General features: G+C 42.5%; 1 protein-coding gene across 6 annotated transcripts in view; it reads right to left on the minus strand.

The window, feature by feature from the left end:
• The window catches only part of SLC12A8 (solute carrier family 12 member 8), a 40,246-nt gene that overhangs the window by 3,348 nt on the left and 16,960 nt on the right, over positions 1 to 19,938 (minus strand). For 3 of the 6 annotated variants that reach the window (XM_076057469.1, XM_032946105.2, XM_076057475.1), the window contains 11 exons: positions 18,926 to 19,072; positions 14,925 to 15,116; positions 14,257 to 14,488; positions 12,740 to 12,853; positions 12,014 to 12,101; positions 10,242 to 10,329; positions 9,573 to 9,719; positions 6,549 to 7,257; positions 6,251 to 6,348; positions 4,791 to 4,908; positions 3,906 to 3,966 (listed from right to left, as the gene is read on the minus strand). In XM_076057469.1, the coding sequence (XP_075913584.1) occupies positions 3,906 to 3,966; positions 4,791 to 4,908; positions 6,251 to 6,348; positions 6,549 to 7,257; positions 9,573 to 9,719; positions 10,242 to 10,329; positions 12,014 to 12,101; positions 12,740 to 12,853; positions 14,257 to 14,488; positions 14,925 to 15,116; positions 18,926 to 19,072 (1,994 nt within the window). Of the gene's footprint in view, positions 1 to 3,905; positions 3,967 to 4,790; positions 4,909 to 6,250; positions 6,349 to 6,548; positions 7,258 to 9,572; positions 9,720 to 10,241; positions 10,330 to 12,013; positions 12,102 to 12,739; positions 12,854 to 14,256; positions 14,489 to 14,924; positions 15,117 to 16,628; positions 19,073 to 19,938 lie in introns of those variants that run through there. The other 3 variants (XM_076057487.1, XM_076057479.1, XM_076057493.1) reach the window with 3 other exon arrangements.

The raw sequence follows: 19,938 nt of genomic DNA on the forward strand, positions 1-19,938 counted from the left end.
CTCGTCCATCTGAACAAACTGTCAAATCTCTCTCCGTGGTGCTAACGTTAAAAATAACCGCCACTTTTTTCACATTTTCTTGCTGTGGTTTTCACACCTGATGATGATTGCTGCTTGTGTTGCAGTTGAAACGTCGTGAGAATTTTATTGTTTTATATTTTTTATTATTTTATTGTTTCCCTTCTACGTGACTTTACCGAAAGAACCAAGAATATGAATACCTGCAGTCACGAAAGCTTTAAATCAAAGTTTGTCGAGTTAAATGTTTTAATTTCTATCTAAATATATCACAGTCAAGTATAGCAAACAATTGTTGCGTTTAAAGTGATCGGTTACAATTGTAATCATTTTCGTCAGCTATGTTCTATCCACTACTAGATGAAGGCCTTACTACCCTATAGCCATAATCACAGTCCCAAGAAGCCACAACCAGTTTCAACAACACCCGAAAACGTGCACTGCATGTGCAAAAGCTCTCAGACTCATCCATGATGCGAAATCCAACAGTTCCTTAAGACATTCATTGTGATTTAAAGCTTGTGTGACTGCAGGGATTAATATTCTTAGTTCTTTCGGTAAAGTCACGTAGAAGGGAAACGATAAAATAATAAAAATATAAAACAATAAAATTCTCACGACGTTTCGACTGCAACACAAGCAATCATCATCAGGTGTGAAAACCACAGGTGTGAAAACACAGGCAATCATCATCAGGTGTGAAAACCACATGTGTGAAAACACAGGTGGTTTTCACACCCGATGATGATTGCTTGTGTTGCAGTCGAAACGTCGTGGGAATTTTATTGTTTCATATTTTTATTATTTGATTGTTTCCCTTCTACGTGACTTTACCAAAAGAACTAAGAATACATTCATTGTGGTTATCTTGTTCTAAGTCAACATTAATACATTGTGTAAATGTGATCAACCAACAGGCAGCAGCTTGACAAAGAGCCAACTGTAGAACGGTTTCGTCCTCAGGGCTTATTAGGGCTCATCAGTACAGTATCATCACCAATGCTCAGTCACCAATTCCAAGTGATATACTTAGCAGCAGTGATCATTTCAGCCTGTGCTGCATTGATGAGTCCCAAGAACGACAAAACCAGTCTATACTTTTTCTCTCTCACTGCTGCCTGTCAGTCACATTTGATATTCGTTTTTCCAGCCTGCAGAAACTTTGTTTTTGTTGCGATGGGTTTTCTCAACAGTCACAGGTTTTAAACAGGTCCCTGCAGGGTGGGCTGGTAGGAACATTGGAATTTTGCGCAATTTTATTTTTACACCCCAACAGCACGAGATTTCACTTCGTTAAAGTATTGAAAGGGGACGGACGGACGGACACATTGATCTATTGCAGGCTGGTACACTCAGTTTACAACTTCGTTACTACCAGTATTATTAATGCCACAACCTCTCTCTCTCCCGCACCATGAGCTGCTCTGATTGTGCCATACATCTGGGGCGGTCAGCCACTCGAGTTTGCTCCCCTGCTTTGGCTGCCATAACATCAACAGTCTCATCCTTTGGCCATCATCCCTTCAGTATATCCTAAATGGTGAGGTACCCTAGTTCACCGAACTATGCAGTTGTAGCACTCATGTGTAAACACTGGTAAGCACAATGTGATTTCAGCATTGTAGGAAACATTGGTTGAGTCCAGCTCTGTGCTTTGTCCTGTACAGCAATCCCTCGCCAAATCGCGAACTTGCCAACAGCGGAATTCACGTACACGTGGTTTATTACCTCTATACCAATTTACCAAATATGCGGCTTGGAAATGTTACGCATGCACAGGCTAAGCACGTGTTCGCAAAAAATGCAGTTACAAATGTTGCGGGGACGACGTTTTTCTCGTGTGCGCCACCGCGCCAATTGTGGCGTTGCGTCATAGCTGCCCGTCTGTTTTGTTGTGATTCTCACAGGGTATGAGACCGACGCGTCGCATTGCAACCGCACACTTAGCTTCTGTTTGTTGTGGGGCTGAGCTAAGTCCTCCTTCTAACCACCCCTTTCCCCTAATTATCCCATTGTCGTCGTCGTCGTCATTGTCGTAATTACCGAAAATCTACCCTCAATGTTAAAAAAGTATGGAAAGTTAAATTAATGTTTTTTTAATGTAATTGTGTAATGTACAGTATTTTATTCGGTGTTTAGTGAAGAAACAGGCGACTTAGTTAAGCTATGACGATTCTGACCGTGGCTGTGGTCCCCCTAACCCTCTATATTTCCCATAGGCCCTGTATATTACCAAGCGCGTATTTGCCTACCACGGCCTTTCCCAGTAACATAATGCCTGTGGTTGGTGAGGGATTGCTGTAATAGTAAGCAAAATAGTAAGAATATACAGTAATTATTGTTAATATGAATAACAGCACCATAATGATCACGATTTGTGAGCACTAGCGCATAAGCATTTGGCAGCTAGATAGCATGCACAATCCCGTTCACTCGAGCTTGTAAGAAGCACTTACAAGCTCGAGTGAACGTTATTAAGCGCTAGATAAAATTATTATGGGTAAGCACGCATGCTCCGTAGAACTATCAATCACAACCGTTATTAGAATAGTAACATGATGTATTAATGCGTTACCTCACCGTAGCAGAGCCATTTAAATGGAATTGTCACACTGCCTTTATTTGCATATACACGGTCAAGACAAAAAGCGCTGCTAAAAGGAATACCTGAATAGAAAAGCCTCAGTGCACCTAAACCTCGCTAGACAAATTATGTAATGATGCTGCTGCGTTGACAGTAGTGCACAAGCACAATTAACAAACAAACTTATGCTCATCAACACCACTGCCTTAAAAGAAAAATATTAAATTTCATCAGCAGCGTTTCAGGCTATGGCGGCAACCAAAATAACAAGAGCCATTTTTTTCGAATTTAGGAACAAAAACACTATATCAAGAGCCACAAAGCACGTGAATACGAGTCTAAGCGCTAAGAGTTAAGACGGTTTGGAGACTGTATTTGACACCATGGGGCCTTGCGAGCATTACATTTTAAAAATAACTTCTCATGGACCAGTTTTAAAAAGGCATATTAATAGCTACCAAGTACCAGACACACCCTTCAATAATACAAAGTATGACTAAATAGACTCGTATAAAAAAGTAACGTTCGAAAATGTTGCGGGCACAATGCATTGTGAGAAGGTTTGTTCATGTAAGAACAAGGCTTCGCGTTCCTGAGCCAAATGAGCCTTTCAAAAAAGGAATTTCACTGCATATCGTGCTAGATAGGAAATACGGCAGTGACGTATTACTTTAATCAGGCATTGACGTCATCAGTTTACAACTGATTATAATCTGATTTCAGGGAGTGCAAAATTTGATTTTTTACATCACATTAGCTGCACTCGCACTTCTATTCATAGTGCTACAGCAGGTATGGAATGAGTAAATAACTGAGAAGTGCTTTTAATGGCCGACAAAATAGAACTTGCACAAAATATGGATTACATATTCTCAATTGCACCAAAAATGAATAGTCACTCTTTTTGGTTGTGCCCTGTTGATAGATAATTGAGTTTTGGACATTATTTCTGAAATACGATTACATTACAATGAAGGTGAGAGGTGTAAAATAAGTGTTTGTCTTTCCCCACTTCTAAAAGTAAAAAGTGACACTGGCTCGAATTTAAAAAAAAGTTACACGTATATCAATGAAATACTAAAATTATGTAAGCATTTTTGTAATGGCAGCCAAAGCAGGGGTAGACCACCAAGGAACTAAGCTTTGTAATTAAATCAGCTCATGTGCAGAAGATGGTTTGTGGCATTACGGAACCATAAGAGAAGGCAACAACCTGGGGAGGCTCTTCATCCAGCAGTGGATATATTATCGTTTGCCATTTCTCTTAACATTGATACAATTGGTAATTTGAGCATTTATTTACCTGCACATTCTCAGGAACAAGGACTTTATCCAAGTGAAAAAGTTGAAGTCTGTTGCAATACCTGCAAATAAAGAGTGCAATTTTACGGCAAATAAAGTGCAATTTTAAGCAACGACGTACTAGGTTCTGTCATTTTTCTAAACTACACGCATCATACATTAATATCAAGCAAAACAATAAGGGACTGAGTTGATTGACATTGGTGCACAAATAAAATAATCCCACCACAATCATAATCATCATCTCTGTCTAATAATGTAAACACAATTAACAACTGACATTTCTGGCAATAGCTCTTCTGCAGATCAAACAGCATTTTTTTTTTTTAAAAGTTTATCAAACACAAATCCTCATGACATTCTGTTTATTCTTGTTGTGCATACAGTAAGTCCGAGCTTAATGTGAGTTCACAACGCACAATGTGGAACACGCACCGTTATAACGCGGAATGGGCACCGCTCTAACAGGGAATGCGCCCATTTCTTACGGGGCTTCTGAACACTCGACGACAAACGACTGCGGGATGAGTGGAATGATACAGGAACGCGGCGGCGTACCCTCAGTTATTTGTCCCGCCATCTGTGTGTGCGTACGTAACATCCTGCCAAACTTATCGTTACATTCCGTGTGTTTCGCTCAACGCGGCACTTTTGGGGGCCATGGATCTGCCGCTTTCAACGAGGGCTATTACTGTATTTGTCTATACCGTGTTATTAGGAACCTTTTATTTGGCCTGCAATCACTTCATTGTTGAGGGGTTCTCTCCAACATCCCTTTGTCCTGGTGCCTCGAGATGTACATGCGCGGTATAATGTGTGCGACAAATACGATGATGATGATGACTTGAATGGCTCAGGAGTTGTTGTTGCTCTACACCTTGCTCACCTGGAGGCAAGCCTGGGCTCGACTGGCCGATGTAAATGAGCAGCAGCAGCGCCACCACGAGGTTGACGAGCGCATAGATCCACTGGATGACCATCATGACTACAAGACAGACGAGCATCTGTGGGCACCGCACCGTTTTTTCACTTAGGCATCACATGGAAGTAAGGACCATGATTATTCGCCCGCCATAGCCAGCGGTGGTTGACAAGTCCTTAAATTGGAAAGTTACCAAACGAACCTCAAAAAGTCGTGAGATGTCGTAAGACGTTTTAAAAACGTTTGCAAGGCAAGTTATCCATGATTTAACGGAGTAAACTGATACAGGATGTTTTAATATAAGCCTGAAGTCTGCAGCATGTCCTCATCCCAGAAAGTTGTTCGATTTGTACAATTTGATTTGACAATGCTACCATTAAGGGAAATCCAAAAAGTTGCTGGATAATGACTCCACCATATCCTGTATACTGTTTCTCAAATTATATTCACTGCATCAATATAAATTAAAATGTAAAAGCAAGTGTGTGTGAATAGTAGATACATAATGACATGGGTAATTGTCACATTGTCTTCTGTGGTTTACATCGTCTCACTTTGCAAAGCAGCTTCTAATCAAAACAACTTGTTCCTCCAAATATCCAATTTATGTATTTTAAATGAAGGGTGCTGTATACTATACATATATTGATACATATTACAGCTTGGACAATTAGTTGAAGTAAACAATAATTAAGTGGCTGATAACAAATTAATAAATAGAGGACTGCAGAGTTTGGGCAATTGTTGGCATCGGCTCACTGCCTACTTGTCTGTGGTTCCTCCTCACACCTGAGTCGCGCTCTCTCTCTGAGAGTGAGTCAATAATGTGCACGTTAGAAATTTGAATTATTATTAGTCAGCAAAACATTGTAGCCGACTACTTTTGTGGTCGATTACGGTACTCAGGCCCTTCTAAACATGGCAGATGCCTCGACATCCCACCTCCCGTGGGCAGGAAACCCCCTGCAAGTGTGACGAGGTTGATGATGACGATGATATCATCACCTCCCGTCCAGCGGCACGTGTGGCAACAGAGATTATTTTTTTCCAAACTTTTTATGTAATCTGATTATTCAAGTAATCCATCTTATTATTATTGGTAGTGTAATCATTTCAATAATCAGATTTCCCATCTCTTAATAAATGTGAAAACACAAGGGCACCTACGTGCCAATTGCACACTTACATTTTAGTATGTTTGACAGAAATAAAGAATGACATAAAGGAGTCATTGTTCTCTTTCAGATCATATTCAGGCAAGTTTGATATATCTGCATGGGAGTTGTTAATATACAACTGTCCACCCATACAGTGTACTTTCCATGTGGATGTGTTTTGACATAATTATATCGGTATTTTATATTTGAAAGGGCACAGTGGACTGCAATGACATTTCAGTACATTTGATGCATAAGAAAACATACCCCAAGCAAAGAAACCCAGCGATTGCACAGTTTTGCGTAGAATTTGTTTGACATTTGGCTGATTTCTGCCTCCCATGGGTTTCGTGATTCTGCAATATCTGTTAAAAAACACAGGTGATATTTTTAGTGACGGTGCATAATTATGACCGGGAAAATAAGAATCGCAAGACAAAAGCAAAAAGGATAAACCATGACAGTTTGTAAAATATTGAGCCAGCATATTTGATAATGCATTGAGCAAACAAGACACACTCGTATTTTACATTCGTTGTGTTAATATTAAATTGGAATTTGTCACCTTTCTTTGAGTCACTTTCTGATGAGCCTCTCTTGAGTTGCCACTTGGGTTTACTTTGTGTTTCCTGCTGGGAAGAATCTGACGAAGAGGCTAGGTCTTGAAGGGGATCTTGGTGGATCGTCTGCTCGTCACTCTCGGCTGAAACGTCGTTCATCGGGTCAACATATTTTCTCTTCTCGGGATCATTTGTCTTAAACACCTGTCCTTCCAGGTCCAGCATGAAGCTGTCCTGTAACGTCTCCTTGGCCGGCTTACGAGAACGACCTCTTCTGGGCGCCTGCTGCTGACCGCTGTTGGCATCAACCTTAGAACTGCCCGAGGACTCCTTGGGAAACAAAAGGTCCATGTCCTTGGTGAACTCCTGCAGTGAACCCTGGCCCGCAGCCCTGTTTGCGCCGTTGCCATCGCCGTTGCTGTCGATCAGAGGCTGGTAGCCGCTTGCGTTTGGCTGTCCAGACCTGATGCCACCTGCAACCTGCGGCTTGGGCTGCATCTTCACGCCACCAGAGGCCAGCCTCAGCCTTCGCTCCTGCTGCTCATCGTAGGTCATGGCGAGCGCGAAGTAAGAGTAGTCGATGGTGGCGTAGGTGAGCAGAAAGTTGATGGTGACAATGGGCGCAAGGATGTTGACCTGGCCTACGAAGATGAAGGCCGTGGTAATGACGCCCACTACACCGATAGCATAAACAGGTGTCTTGTTTGGGCCATGCTGTGGAGAGGACATATGAAAGATTGTATTTAATAACATTACTTGGAGATATATGTACTTGTAGCTTAACTGAGAGTAAGAAGAACATGGATTAGAGAAAATATGTAAGTTATAGGCATCATATTGACTGTTCGGACAAGTGGATTTGGGGAGGACATGTCACTCGAATGGATGATGGCCGGTGGTCAACACGAATGATGGACTGCCAGTCAATGAAGGGAACATGCCCGAGAGGATGTCCACTGCTCATGTGCAGGTGGTAGACATGTTCTAGATTTGAAGCTTTCGTGACTGCAAGGATTCATACTCTTTGGTTTTTTCGGTAAAGTCACGTAGATAAAACAAAATCAAAATAAAAGAAAACTAAATAAAATCACGACGTTTCCGAGGCAACACAAGCTTCCGTCTTCAGGTGGAACAGTCACAGCAAGATAGCTGCATCAAGTGGGGAGCTCTGAGACCCTCGAGCTTATATACAGGTTAAGGTGGGGGGGAGGAGCCAAGCGAGGAGCGAGGTTAAGGTGGGGGGGAGGAGCCAATCAGGGAATGACGACGAGGCCAAGTTAATCCATTTGTTATGTTGAGGGTTTGGGGGAAGCGGTGGTTCACTGCACGGGGGCAATGAAAAATGGTAAAAAAGGCTGTGCGCTTATAAGGTAGCTGAAGTTTTGACTTGGTTGATGACATCTTTCCAGTGGTTGCTTAATTTAAAACCATCCTCTCGGATGAAGTTGTGTCTGTGTTTGTATATCTGGATGGCTTCATGGACAAATCTTTGGTAATAACCGGGAGGTTTGCATAGTACTTTGATTTCGGAGAAAATAATGTCATGAGAACCCGCTGTGTTGAGACAATGATCAGCCACGGCCGAAGAATTCGTTCTGCCGTGTTTCAAATCTGATTTGTGCTCGCGAATTCGGTCAGAAATGTCGTTTCGTCTCCCCGATATAGCAGTCACCGCAGATACAACTCAATTTGTAAACACCGGGGTACTGTAAGTCAGGAATGACATCCTTTACGGATGGGATCAGATCACGGATTTTGTGTACTGTATTTAACCGAACCTGGATCTTGTGCTTGTTTAGAATTTTGGAAATCATTTTGGTGACGCCTGCTATGTATGGCAGTGTGATGATTTTGATCGGAGTGTCAAGTGGTTGCTTCTGTATGGTAGGAGAAACTGCTTGGCAGATGATACGGTCAGAGAAACGGTTAATCTTGAGGGCTAGATGTACATGTTTCAATTCACTGGTCAGGTGGTGTTGGTCAGAAATGCAATGAGCTCTATGGTATAATGTTTTGATGAGATAATTCTTTTGAGCCGGGTGGTGGTGGGAATCAGGCTTGAAGTAGGAATCTGTATGGGTGGACTTCCTGTAAACAGAATGTTCCAAAGAGCCATCAGTCCTCCTCTCAAACCGAACATCCAAAAATGGCAGCTTGCCATCTTTCTCCACTTCCATGGTGAATTTGATGGATGGGTGTCTGGACTTGATGTGGTCTAGGAAATGGTCCAAAGCTGGGAGGCCATGTGGGCAAATGACGAAAGTGTCATCCACATATCTCTTCCACAGGGAAGGACGAAGTGTGGATGTCTGGATGGCGTCTGATTCAAATTTCTCCATGAAAACATTGGCTATCACTGGTGACAAGGGGGAACCCATAGGGGTACCCTCATTTTGTTTGTAGGTGCCATGCAATTAAGCAACCACTGGAAAGATGTCATAAACCAAGTCAAAACTTCAGCTACCTTATAAGTGCACAGCCTTTTTTACCATTTTTACCATTTTTCATTGCCCCGTGCAGTGAACCACCGCTTCCCCCGAACCCTCAACATAAAAAAAGACGGCTTAACTTAGCCTCGTCGTCGTTCCCTGCTTGGCTCCTCCCCCCCACCTTAACCTTAGCCCCGCACGCCGTCATCGCTCCTCGCTTGGCTCCTCCCCCCCACCTTAACCTGTATATAAGCCCGAGGGTCTCAGAGCTCACCACTTGATACAGCTATCTTGCTGTGACTGTTCCACCTGAAGACGGAAGCTTGTGTTGCCTCCGAAACGTCGTGATTTGATTTAGTTGTTTTCTTTTATTTTGATTTTGTTTTATCTACGTGACTTTACCGAAAAAACCAAAGAGTATGGGTAGACATGTTGTTGTATCAGAAGATGGTAAGAAATGGCAATAGCTTGGGCGGGGGGGGCTCCATCCAGAAATGGATTGGTCACGGTTGATGATAGCAAATTAAATATAGTTTTGGGATGCTGCAGGTGTTTTAGCTCAGAGAAATACGTGTTTATTAGGTGAAGTGTCAGACGCACCCCTCGGCCGAGGACTTCGATGATGGGTATAACCCGCTCCTGGGCGATGCACTGCAGGATGCGTGGCGCTCCGTAAAGCCCCGTCATGCAGGAGGCCAGCGAGGAGATATACAGCCCCACCAGGAAGAGGAATCCCACCAGAGACACCTAACACATTGAACCCCAGCGTATAACATTTATACATTATAATCCACAGAAGCTACTGGGTTATTATTTGGTTAAAAATACCAAATATTCCGATTTGTTGAGGCAGATTATACTCCACATAACATGCTGCAGTGGTGTAATGTTTGGTACACTAGACTTGCAATCCAGAGGTAGACGGGTTCGATTTTCAAGAACTGCAGGGGAAATAATTGGCAAGGTTCCTGTCCCACCCCAGCAGTATAAATGGGGACACCACAGTCAATCGGCAGGTCGCGTGTGGTGGGGCAGGGTGTTGATACTCCCTTCTCTTCCAAGACATCTGTCCAGTGTGGAAGAGTAAGCGTAGTACGCTCTAGACGGGCTCTCTCGAGCCAGCAGTGGCGTGAGCAAGAAATTACAAGGCTGCACATCCACCTTTAATATTACACGTTAAATAATCAATAAACAATACACAAAATGTGTGTGATTAAAACCCCCATGTCAAAATATTCGATATAATGAGTTTACAATGAAGGGTCGCACTTTCTCTGCGATCATGAAGTCAACCCGAAGAGCCTCCCGGGTGCATGTGGCTCCAAGCAGCAGCACAAATACGAGGTAGAGGAACCACCTGGACAGGTAGCGGGAGAGGGCACGCAGGTGTCACACATGGCATTGTTTCAAGTGGAAATATTTGTTTTGGCACGAGTCATTCCTATTTGAAAAGTAGCTCTGTGGCAGTTAGTTTATATGCCAAGTATTCATTAATTTAGTATGTACATTTTTTTATGCTTTTAGAGAAATATTGGTTAATAGTGGATAGTTAAAAATTCTTGAAAAGATTGCCAAAATTCATTCCATTTTAAATCAACACAGTTTATATTTTAACTATAACTTCGACTCTAAACTCCAACATGTTATGTAAGCCTGTTGTTTTAACCTCCAATGAAAAAAAATAACAAGTATAAAAAATGTTAATGTGCTTGCAATGCTTAAATGTTTTAAAAGCATTATTTCTGTTCAGGAGACCATAGCAAATACATTCAAATACATTAAAACCTTGGATTGCGAGAAACTTGGTCTGCGAGTGTTTTGAAATACGAGCAAAAATGTTAAATAAATATTAATTTGATAAACGAGGGAGGTCTTGCAATACGAGTAGTACGTATACGCTTTGTCTGCCGAGCGTCACGTGATCACAACTGATATACGAGTGATTTGATATACGAGTGCTTTGGATTACAAACACGTTTCTGGAACGAATTATGCTCGCAATCCAAGGTTTTACTGTATTTTGATACTGGCAAGCAAGCCAGAACCACATGTGATGTGTCGACAGACCCACCAGGGGTCGGTCTCATGCCACTCTCCTCCTACCCTTGACATGCATTTGGTTTAGTTAATCAAATAAGCAATGTGAGCAACAACAAAGAAACAAGGTGACATGCATGTGTGTGTGTATGTTGTTGAACTTCTTCACACTGTACATAGCCAACCGTGTTAATTGGAGGTGCGGGGGAAGGACAACAAACTAAAAACAAAAAGCAGTTCTAAAGAGATGAGTTTTCAACAATCACTATTCTTCATCACTTCACTTCTTTTGTTAATTACCCTAAACTATATTTACTTATATTCTTAGTTTTTTCGGTAAAGTCACGTTGAAGAGAAACAACAAAATAATAAAATATATATAAAACAATAAAACATATATATTTATATATATATTTTATTATTTTGTTGTTTCTCTTCAACGTGACTTTACCGAAAAAACTAAGAATATGAATTACTGCAGTCACGAAAGCTTTAAATCAAAATTTATATTTACTTAGTTTATATTGTTATACTTACAATTAATATGCATACTTTAATGTCCGATTAATGAAGCATTGTCTGAGTAGCTGCAACAAACTATAATGCTGGCATTGTTGGCTTTTTTTACATCTTGAGTAACCTAATATGTTGTGTTAATAAAGAAAATCAGATATATTGCTATGATACAACTCAATGCACGTTGTTCTGAAACTACCACTTGCGGCAGTTTAAACTACTCTCGATTGCACAGGGTGTCCCAGAAGATGTTTCGTGACCCACCCCCCTTCCCAATTAACTCACCCAGAACAATTTTTTACTTTGACGATTCATTTTTGTTTTCACACCCATTGGTATGCAAAGTTTTCAGTTTTAGAGAATTAAATCGGGCGGGGGTGGGGTCACAATACATCCGGACCACCCGATAAAAAAACCAGTAGCCTCGGTGTGTTCCACGAGGGGACGACACTGCAGGGCACTCCACGTCCCAAGCATCTCACACTCACGTGATGCCAATTGCAGCCAAGGACCCCACGGGAATGTTTTTGGATGGCGTCTTGAGGTCTCCACTCATGTTGAAACCGGCCATCACACCTGAGGCACGCAACAGTCGGATTTATTACGCAGAATTTTTTTTACATTAAAATGTCATTGCCCAGAAAATAGTTTTTTTTTCAGTGTAGACAATAAGTGGATTAATAAAGTAAATTTGATTTAGTTTATTTTGTGGCCCTCTGTGGGGCAAACGATACACTGAGAACACGATCAAAAGTTGCTCGTCAAGTTTCTAATGAAGTTATCGTGGGTTATCTTTAGTAAACTGGGGGAATTAGCTTAGAATTAGTCCTCTACTGGAGCTATTAAAAGCAATTGATCTATATGAATGTAATAATGTAGTTACCATGCACTGCGATTAGTAATTGCTCTGATAGAGGAATGTGGCAAGAACAAATATCATATTTATAATCAAAGTAAAGGTGCTGCGCTGCAATTGCCTCGACTCGAGGGAACTCCAGACAGCCTCTCTAGACCAGCCATCTTGGAAGAGGTGGGAGTACCCAAACTTTACCGTACAGGACCTGCAGATCGACTAACTGTGGTGTCATTATACTGCTGGATGTACAGAGGCGACGGCAGGTCGAAGCGGTGACCTCTGTTCAGTGTGCTAACCATTACTCCAGAGTAGCCTATACCATAATCAGTCTCTGCATGAGGTTGACACATCTGCTTACCAGTTGCGGTGGGGAAGAAGACCCCAAACACCGTGAAAAAGCTCTCCCCAGGGGTGTAGTCCGGGAAGGTGTTGTTTTTCAACAGTTCTTCGGTGTAGCCCACAAATCCATTCTCTGCACACACACACACACGCATGCACAGTGCCACTGAAAATGCCAGCATTGTTTTTGTTATATTTAACTTTCAGAACAGTTACATACAGCGACGCTGAACAGGACAATGCGATTACCGTTGTCACAGACCATTCAAATTGTTTGCAGGCCACACGTATGTCTTTGTCAAGGACATGCCGTTTTGTTTAGGGTCACTCTGACTAGTGCCGTTAATTTGGCGACAGTGCTGGCAAACAATGCCATAATCTTTCAAATAGCGGTATGGGATTTCTTAAAATTCCACGTGCAAAGCGGACTATGTTTTACACAGTTGGACTACACCAGCACATTGTTTGACACCGGAACAAGCATGCTCGACATCTGGACACAAATACCACAGTTGTGAAACTCTACAAAAGAGCTCATACCATGGTCTAGTTTTCCAAGTCTAACGTTCATAAATTTCAAATAACGTAGACCACTTGCTTCATATGTGCATGGACACGTACTGTATAAAAGAAATTGCAAAAAAATGTTGGCATTAAAAGCTATCCTCTGGTTGTTCCCGAGGGCTAAACGTTGAGTACCGAGGCTCTATGCCACATATCCAATCACCCACGTGTTAACACCCTGTCAACCAGTCCATAAACCTTTCCACATTTGCTCCTGTACACACAGCCATATACTGGAGAAAACCACCACTGGGATACAAGTGGTGCAAGGGTAAATTCGAGTGTGAATGTGGCTTGAACAGCCAATACCGACGTACATGCCTGACCTTCCCAAGTGTGCTGTAGTGACCATTGCCACCTTTGGCAACAGCTCTCTTTGGCACGGATTCACGTGTAACATAAAAATCGACGTTCACCGCTAAGTGCTGGTGATATCACCACGGCACTTGTGCTATGCTAGGTGCACTTTGAGGCCAGGTGAAGTGACGAAGGCCCGCTGGCAGGAGGTCATGGAACAGACCCAGGTGCCACGAGTTGACTGCGATGACTGGCAGATGCGCAAACTGTGTTTTCCACTGTGCTAACTCTCTGCGCTTTTGCCGCCCGCCACTCTGCTCGTTTTTGAGAGCGTCGCTCCTCTGGCCTGCATTGTTGCCGGAGGGTAACTGCCGCCAAATCCTCAGCAGCATCCTTCACGAACCTCCTCCACAGAGGCCGATCTTGACACTGCTGGCACCATTCATTGGCAAGTCCAATCAGCTCCACCTCCTTCTGTACCACATCAGTCCATCTCTACTCTAGACCATGTCACGTGTGTACACACACACATCCACGGTGTAAAGTGATTGGTACGGGACTTGGTACAAGAGATGAAATGGGGAATCCCTGTTTGTCTTCCTACCCTCCTCCCCTCCCCCCTCTTCATACAGTTGCACCGCCTGCACACTCCATAGTTCGGCCACACGCACGCACCGGGGTCAAGGTGCGTGAAGGAGCCGATGACGAAGTCGAGCATGGACACGGCGAGCAGCGCCAGCAGTACGAGCTGCAGGCGGATGACCCACTTCACCCCGGCCAGGTTGATGCCAAGGAGGCCCAGCACGACCCCGATGGCGATGCCACGCACCGCCCAGATGTTGGATAGCCCGAACGTATCGGCCACAGACTCGGCGAAGCCCGTCACGTACAGAGCGCCCACTACGCACTGAGTAGCAGCCGCAGTAGCGATGGAAAATTAGATTGTGTCTGCATCTACCGTGCAGCAGTTGCAACTCGCTCCATTTAAATAACGTCATCCTTATGCACTCCACCACAGCAAATGTTATATGTTATTGATACAATCTTGAGTATCTCGACAAGTACATACACTGCCAATATGTATTGAGTGTGCAGGTCAATTAATTTACCTGTACTGTATTTAGAACCAGGTGAGACCTTTTAGACAAAAATCCCGATTGCAGGGGGTACCTGCACATACAAGCTCGTGGAGTTTGATGGGTTAACAAGTGTACATCGGCCAAGGATATGGAGGTCAACCATCGACGCATCCTGTGGATGAAAATTTTTTTCCTTTTCCAGGCCACTTCGAACAATTCCTCCTCAGCATTTCCCGTCGGCGGCGCGGCGGGTGCGCCCGTCACCTGCCCAAAGACGTAGAGCAGGCCGATGGTGCCGCCGACCTTCCCACCGAGCACGGTGGAGATCATGAAGTAGATGCCGCCGCTGCCGATCTTGCAGCGCTCGCACACGCCGATGCCCGAGAGCACGGACACCAGGGCCACGAGGATCACGAGGAACACCATAAGCACCCCCAGCAGCACGCCGGCATTTCCCTGGCACGGGCAGTCATGGGCGAGCCAAGTACTCTGGCTGTCGATGCGAGTGACGGCTCGCACGGTGATACAGTAAGCAGTCGCGCCAAACGTTCGTACGCATTTTTAGACTTAAAACTTTCATGACTGCAGGAATTCGATCGAAACATCGTGGGTTTTTTGCTTTTAATTTTGTTTTCTATCTACGTGACTTTACCGAAAGAACCAAGAACATGAGATCGTATGCATATTGCCCTCGTTCAAATTGTGCTATAATGCCAATAGCCGTTGAGAACTGTGCGCCAATGTGAGCTGACAGACAAGCCAGATGGTCTAAACGAGGAAGGGATGTTTGTTAGGATGGAATGTCGATTGAAGTTATTAAGAAAGCGGCGCTTAATTTTGACGAAGTTATCTGGGTGTCGACATGAATGTTATGATTGACGTTGACTATCATCATCTACTTTTAATGGATTAGAAATACAAATACAATGGTGTACGTCTATATCAGGCTGTGATATTCGTTTAAAAGAGGTAGTAATAGGATTATTTTTGGATAATTGTACTATTTTCCCTGTAATGTAAAATGTGGAAAACTGCTGTGGTATTAGGATTTGTATAAAACTGTTAAGTGGTCTTATTTAAGATTAATTTAACATTGTGATCCAGGACACTGTAGCTCATCCTTATTTAACAACCATTTATAAACAAATAAAATGTCTGTACAAACGTTATTTGAAAATACACAAAAGAACAGCACTATCGCCTTTCCCTTTGATCTAAGGACATGTGTCTTCAAAAAAGTTTTAATTCTATTCAGCATACTGTCGTTAAAGCAGAGTAATGGATAATTGTCATTATGCGTTTTTGGGGTTTGGACACATATCCGTTACGTGGTTGACTTGTTTTAGACTACAAGTTACATTTGTTTCAGACTACAAGTTACATTTGCTTCAGACTACAAGTTTCATTTCAGGAGCAGTGGCTATAAACCTGTAAAACCAGAATGCACGGGTCAAGAAAAAAAACTGTAGGGTAAAGATAAAATATGCGACACGTGTAGCACAATGTTTGCTCGTGACATGATTGCTGTTTCAGCATAAATACCATAATGATCTCACGAGTTTTTAATTTAATTACCAGCAACAATGTTGAATATAAAAAAAATCCCAGTATTTTTTTTACAGACTGTGGATTAATCTGGAATAGGGCCAGGGCAGCTCCAAGTAATAAACAGGGCAGTTGGCTCCATGCCCTCAAGGCCTCACAGCTTTTGCAATGGGTGGACTAATATACTGCACATGTACACCAAACTGAACTAATGACAGAGCTATAAAGTATGTTCGTACTATGTAGGAGAGCCTTATCTACTTTCGTATTGTTTGGAGAACACCATTTACAGTGTTATGGGAGATTGGTTGACAATTTTTTGGCATATGATGTAGTGGCTTTTTTATTTTAAACATATATTATTATACATGTATAGCAGCAGCCCTGTTCTTCCCATGCTCTTTAGATGTGAAATCAACATACCTTTCAACCTTCATGAATATTCTAAAAAAAATTAACGTGCATCCGGCGAGCAAATGTAGCTCACCCAAGGGCTGCAGCCAATGACCCTTGACCCGGAACGGATTTGTGCTCGCCTGTGCCATGACGCACGTCTGCCACATGGTAATTCATGCTATGTGTTTCATCTAGCGAGGCTGCTGTAACCAGCATACAGCAAAAACACAAAATTACTGCAAAGAGTTTCCTTGATTTACGTACGAGAGACGTGGACGCTTGAAAAAACAATAATTGCATCTATCCCTGGTGGTTTATTTTGTTAGAGAGATAAATTGGTAATTTCTGTTTGCACGCACAAATGTTCTGGAGCGTTTTTCCTCTCCATTTGGGAAATGTCAGCTTATTCGGGCCAGTGAAAGGCTCTTTGAGGCTCTAGGTAAAACCTGCTGCATTTACTCTTTGGGAATGTACTTTGCATGCGTGCTTTTCAATGCACACATTGCGTTCATAATGGATAATTTTATCCACATGCTGGCTCTTAGACATTTAACTACTCACCCCCCCCATTCCCCAGTAATTTATTTATATTTAGGAATCTCTTCTCTTTTTCACAATGCAATTAATGTAGCAGCCTCAAGAGTTTGCAGGGATCACGTGAACCCATTGCATACAACATACAAATAAGAAACATTAATCCTGACACAGTCAATACGATGCATGTATCATTTAGTTTAAGGATGCATATTCATTGATCAATTGCTGCATCTTTACAATCATACTGGCTATTTACTATTGCACTGTTGAAGAAGTGAACATTTAAATATATTCTTTGCGCCTAAAAAATCCTTGATGCAAGTGAATACAACATAAATGAAGGAGAGTCTTGCAGAAAAGCGTTGCACTTTCTGCATTGAGGCTACAGTCGGTTTTGGGGATGTTTTCACCATTCTTAGAAATCAATTACCATTACTATTATATTTCAGAATGTTTGAGGCGAATACAAATGTTTTAAATTAATTTACAGTATGGTGATCTTTATGGAAAATTCTTTCTTGGGAACAGGAAAGAGTAGGCTACTAAACTCTTTTAAAAACACAAATGTACTTCTCAAATACGCAGCGATTCCAGGTGGAAAATCCATCCACAACTGTTATTATACCATTGCTCTGCTTTTATAACCCGAGGTTAACTTTTCTGACACATATTGCTTTAAACCCAAAACAAGCCAAAAGGCTCAAGAGTCGCGGTTTTAACGGTCGGTAACTCCGAACGTTTTCCCTTCTGCTCCACGGGAGGGTTCTGTCCCCTCTGAGCTCGCCTTAGGACACTTACATTACCGTTTGGCAGGTGTTATCGCCCTCCCCCCCCGTCAAACTCCCTGCCAGACACTGTCCCTGGAGCGGGACACGTCTCAAATGTAATTTTGAGTGGAAAACTGTCGATCGTAAAATATGTAAAGGCCTTTTACTGTTGTTACATTCAATTATAGAGTACTGCGATCATACTACAAGAATAAAAGTTTAACAGATATTTAAAAAGTAGCGTTGTTATTTTTTCTTCCTAAACTTCTTTGATTTCACAAGTATTCATACCTAGGTTATTGTACACTCCGACAAAGAAAAATACCTATGTATATGTAATGTCTAGAAATGTTTCACTCTTTACAAAAAAGTTAGGCTTAACACAGACTCCGAACATGTGCATGGCATGGTCTTTAACAAAAGGTGTGCACTGTGAGGCCTGGAGCGCCCTTTCCAACCTCTCGTGTAGGTCACTCGGTGAGCCGGAAATGAAAATAAAATTGGTATAGGCAAATTCCGTAGAATTTGCAAATACAGGTGCACATCATTAGACCAGGTGGGTAACAAGTGCATTTCTTGAATTACACGGGTTAAAGATTTTAAATGACATAGAATGACTTAATCAACCTGATTACGTGGAACTGAGTGTCATCAAGCTGCCAACGACAACTCTGCAAACACTGACCATTAATAGCATAGCATATCATCTTAATGTCATGCTTTTTTTGGCCTCTATGCATACTTACAAATGTACATGTGCAATACAGTACTGTACTTAAGTCTGGGGGAAAAATTATAAATTAGATGGACCAGAAATCTGATCAAAGTTAGGTTTATATGGATGAGTAAGAGACTGCACAGAAGATCAAACTTCCTCTCATGTCCTGTCTAGACCAACACAGGAAATGCACTGTTTGCCTAACCAGATCTGACGATTGAGCACCAATTAAAAAAAAGTTTCAGCCAATTCCGCTAATAGCCCCACCGACTTGGAGCCTCCCTGGTCCCAGCCCAGCCTACCACCAGCCAGCCTGTGCGCAGGAAGATCACAACCCCGAAGATGTTGATCATGCAGGAGGTGAAGACACCGTCCCACATGCCGAAAAGCACGGGCTCCCGCACGAAGAATTGGCTCCTCCACCAGGGGGTCCGGCTACCCGCAGCGCTCTGCAGCAGCACAGGGGCGGTGGAAAGGAGCTGCGAGGTTAGACAGGGGCACGTTTCCTGGGGCTAATTAGATGAGGAGAGGTTTCATCGGCTGACTTCGGATTTTGTGGTCTGCATGGGACGTTGAAGAGCATTGTGCAGAGGTGTACACATCATTTTCATCACCTCTCCCCCCCAGCAAGCATGCAAGGTTTAAAACAAATATATTATGAAACTGGATCTACGATTCATGATACCAGCCAAATACTAACAAGAGAGCACCAAAATGCACTACTAATGGATGTACTACTTTGCACACTATGGGGAAGAGCCTCAGAGCAGAAAAAAGCATTTTATTGCAAATCTAAGATAACAAAATAGACAAGCAGACAAGAGGGGTATCCGTTATATGTTTGTCTTAGCACAAGATAAGATAAATTATATTTCGGAAGCCACTGGCAACACACATTGCATGCCTAAATAATTAACACTCAGACAGCCATAGCCTTAACTTGGCAGTGACAAATGCCAAGGCCCCTTCCTTAGCCATCCGTGCAGCATTCAGTTTCCATTGCAGTTTGGTACCACAAAATCACATCGTATTTTAGTGGCACAATATCATTGAAGAGAGTATCTTAGCTCAATGAGCTTCAGAAAAAAGAAACCGACTGACTGAATACAAATTTGTCAAATTTTTGGGAAAAAAGTAGATGCTCCCAATGCCATACGTACTGTAACTCTCACATTTATTTTGTTTTCTTTGATGTTTTGGCTGGCTGGCTGGCTGTAGGAGTGTCAGGAGACAGAGAACCGTGGCTTGAGTTGGTCAAGGACTCATGCCCACATGGTTACTACCTCTTCATGACCAATTGTCAACATAAAGATAT

This window comes from Petromyzon marinus, chromosome 4, assembly GCF_048934315.1.
Source record: "Petromyzon marinus isolate PM22_M1 ecotype Great Lakes invasive population chromosome 4, UKy_Petmar_22M1.pri1.0, whole genome shotgun sequence".
NCBI classification, from domain to species: Eukaryota; Metazoa; Chordata; class Hyperoartia; order Petromyzontiformes; family Petromyzontidae; genus Petromyzon; species Petromyzon marinus.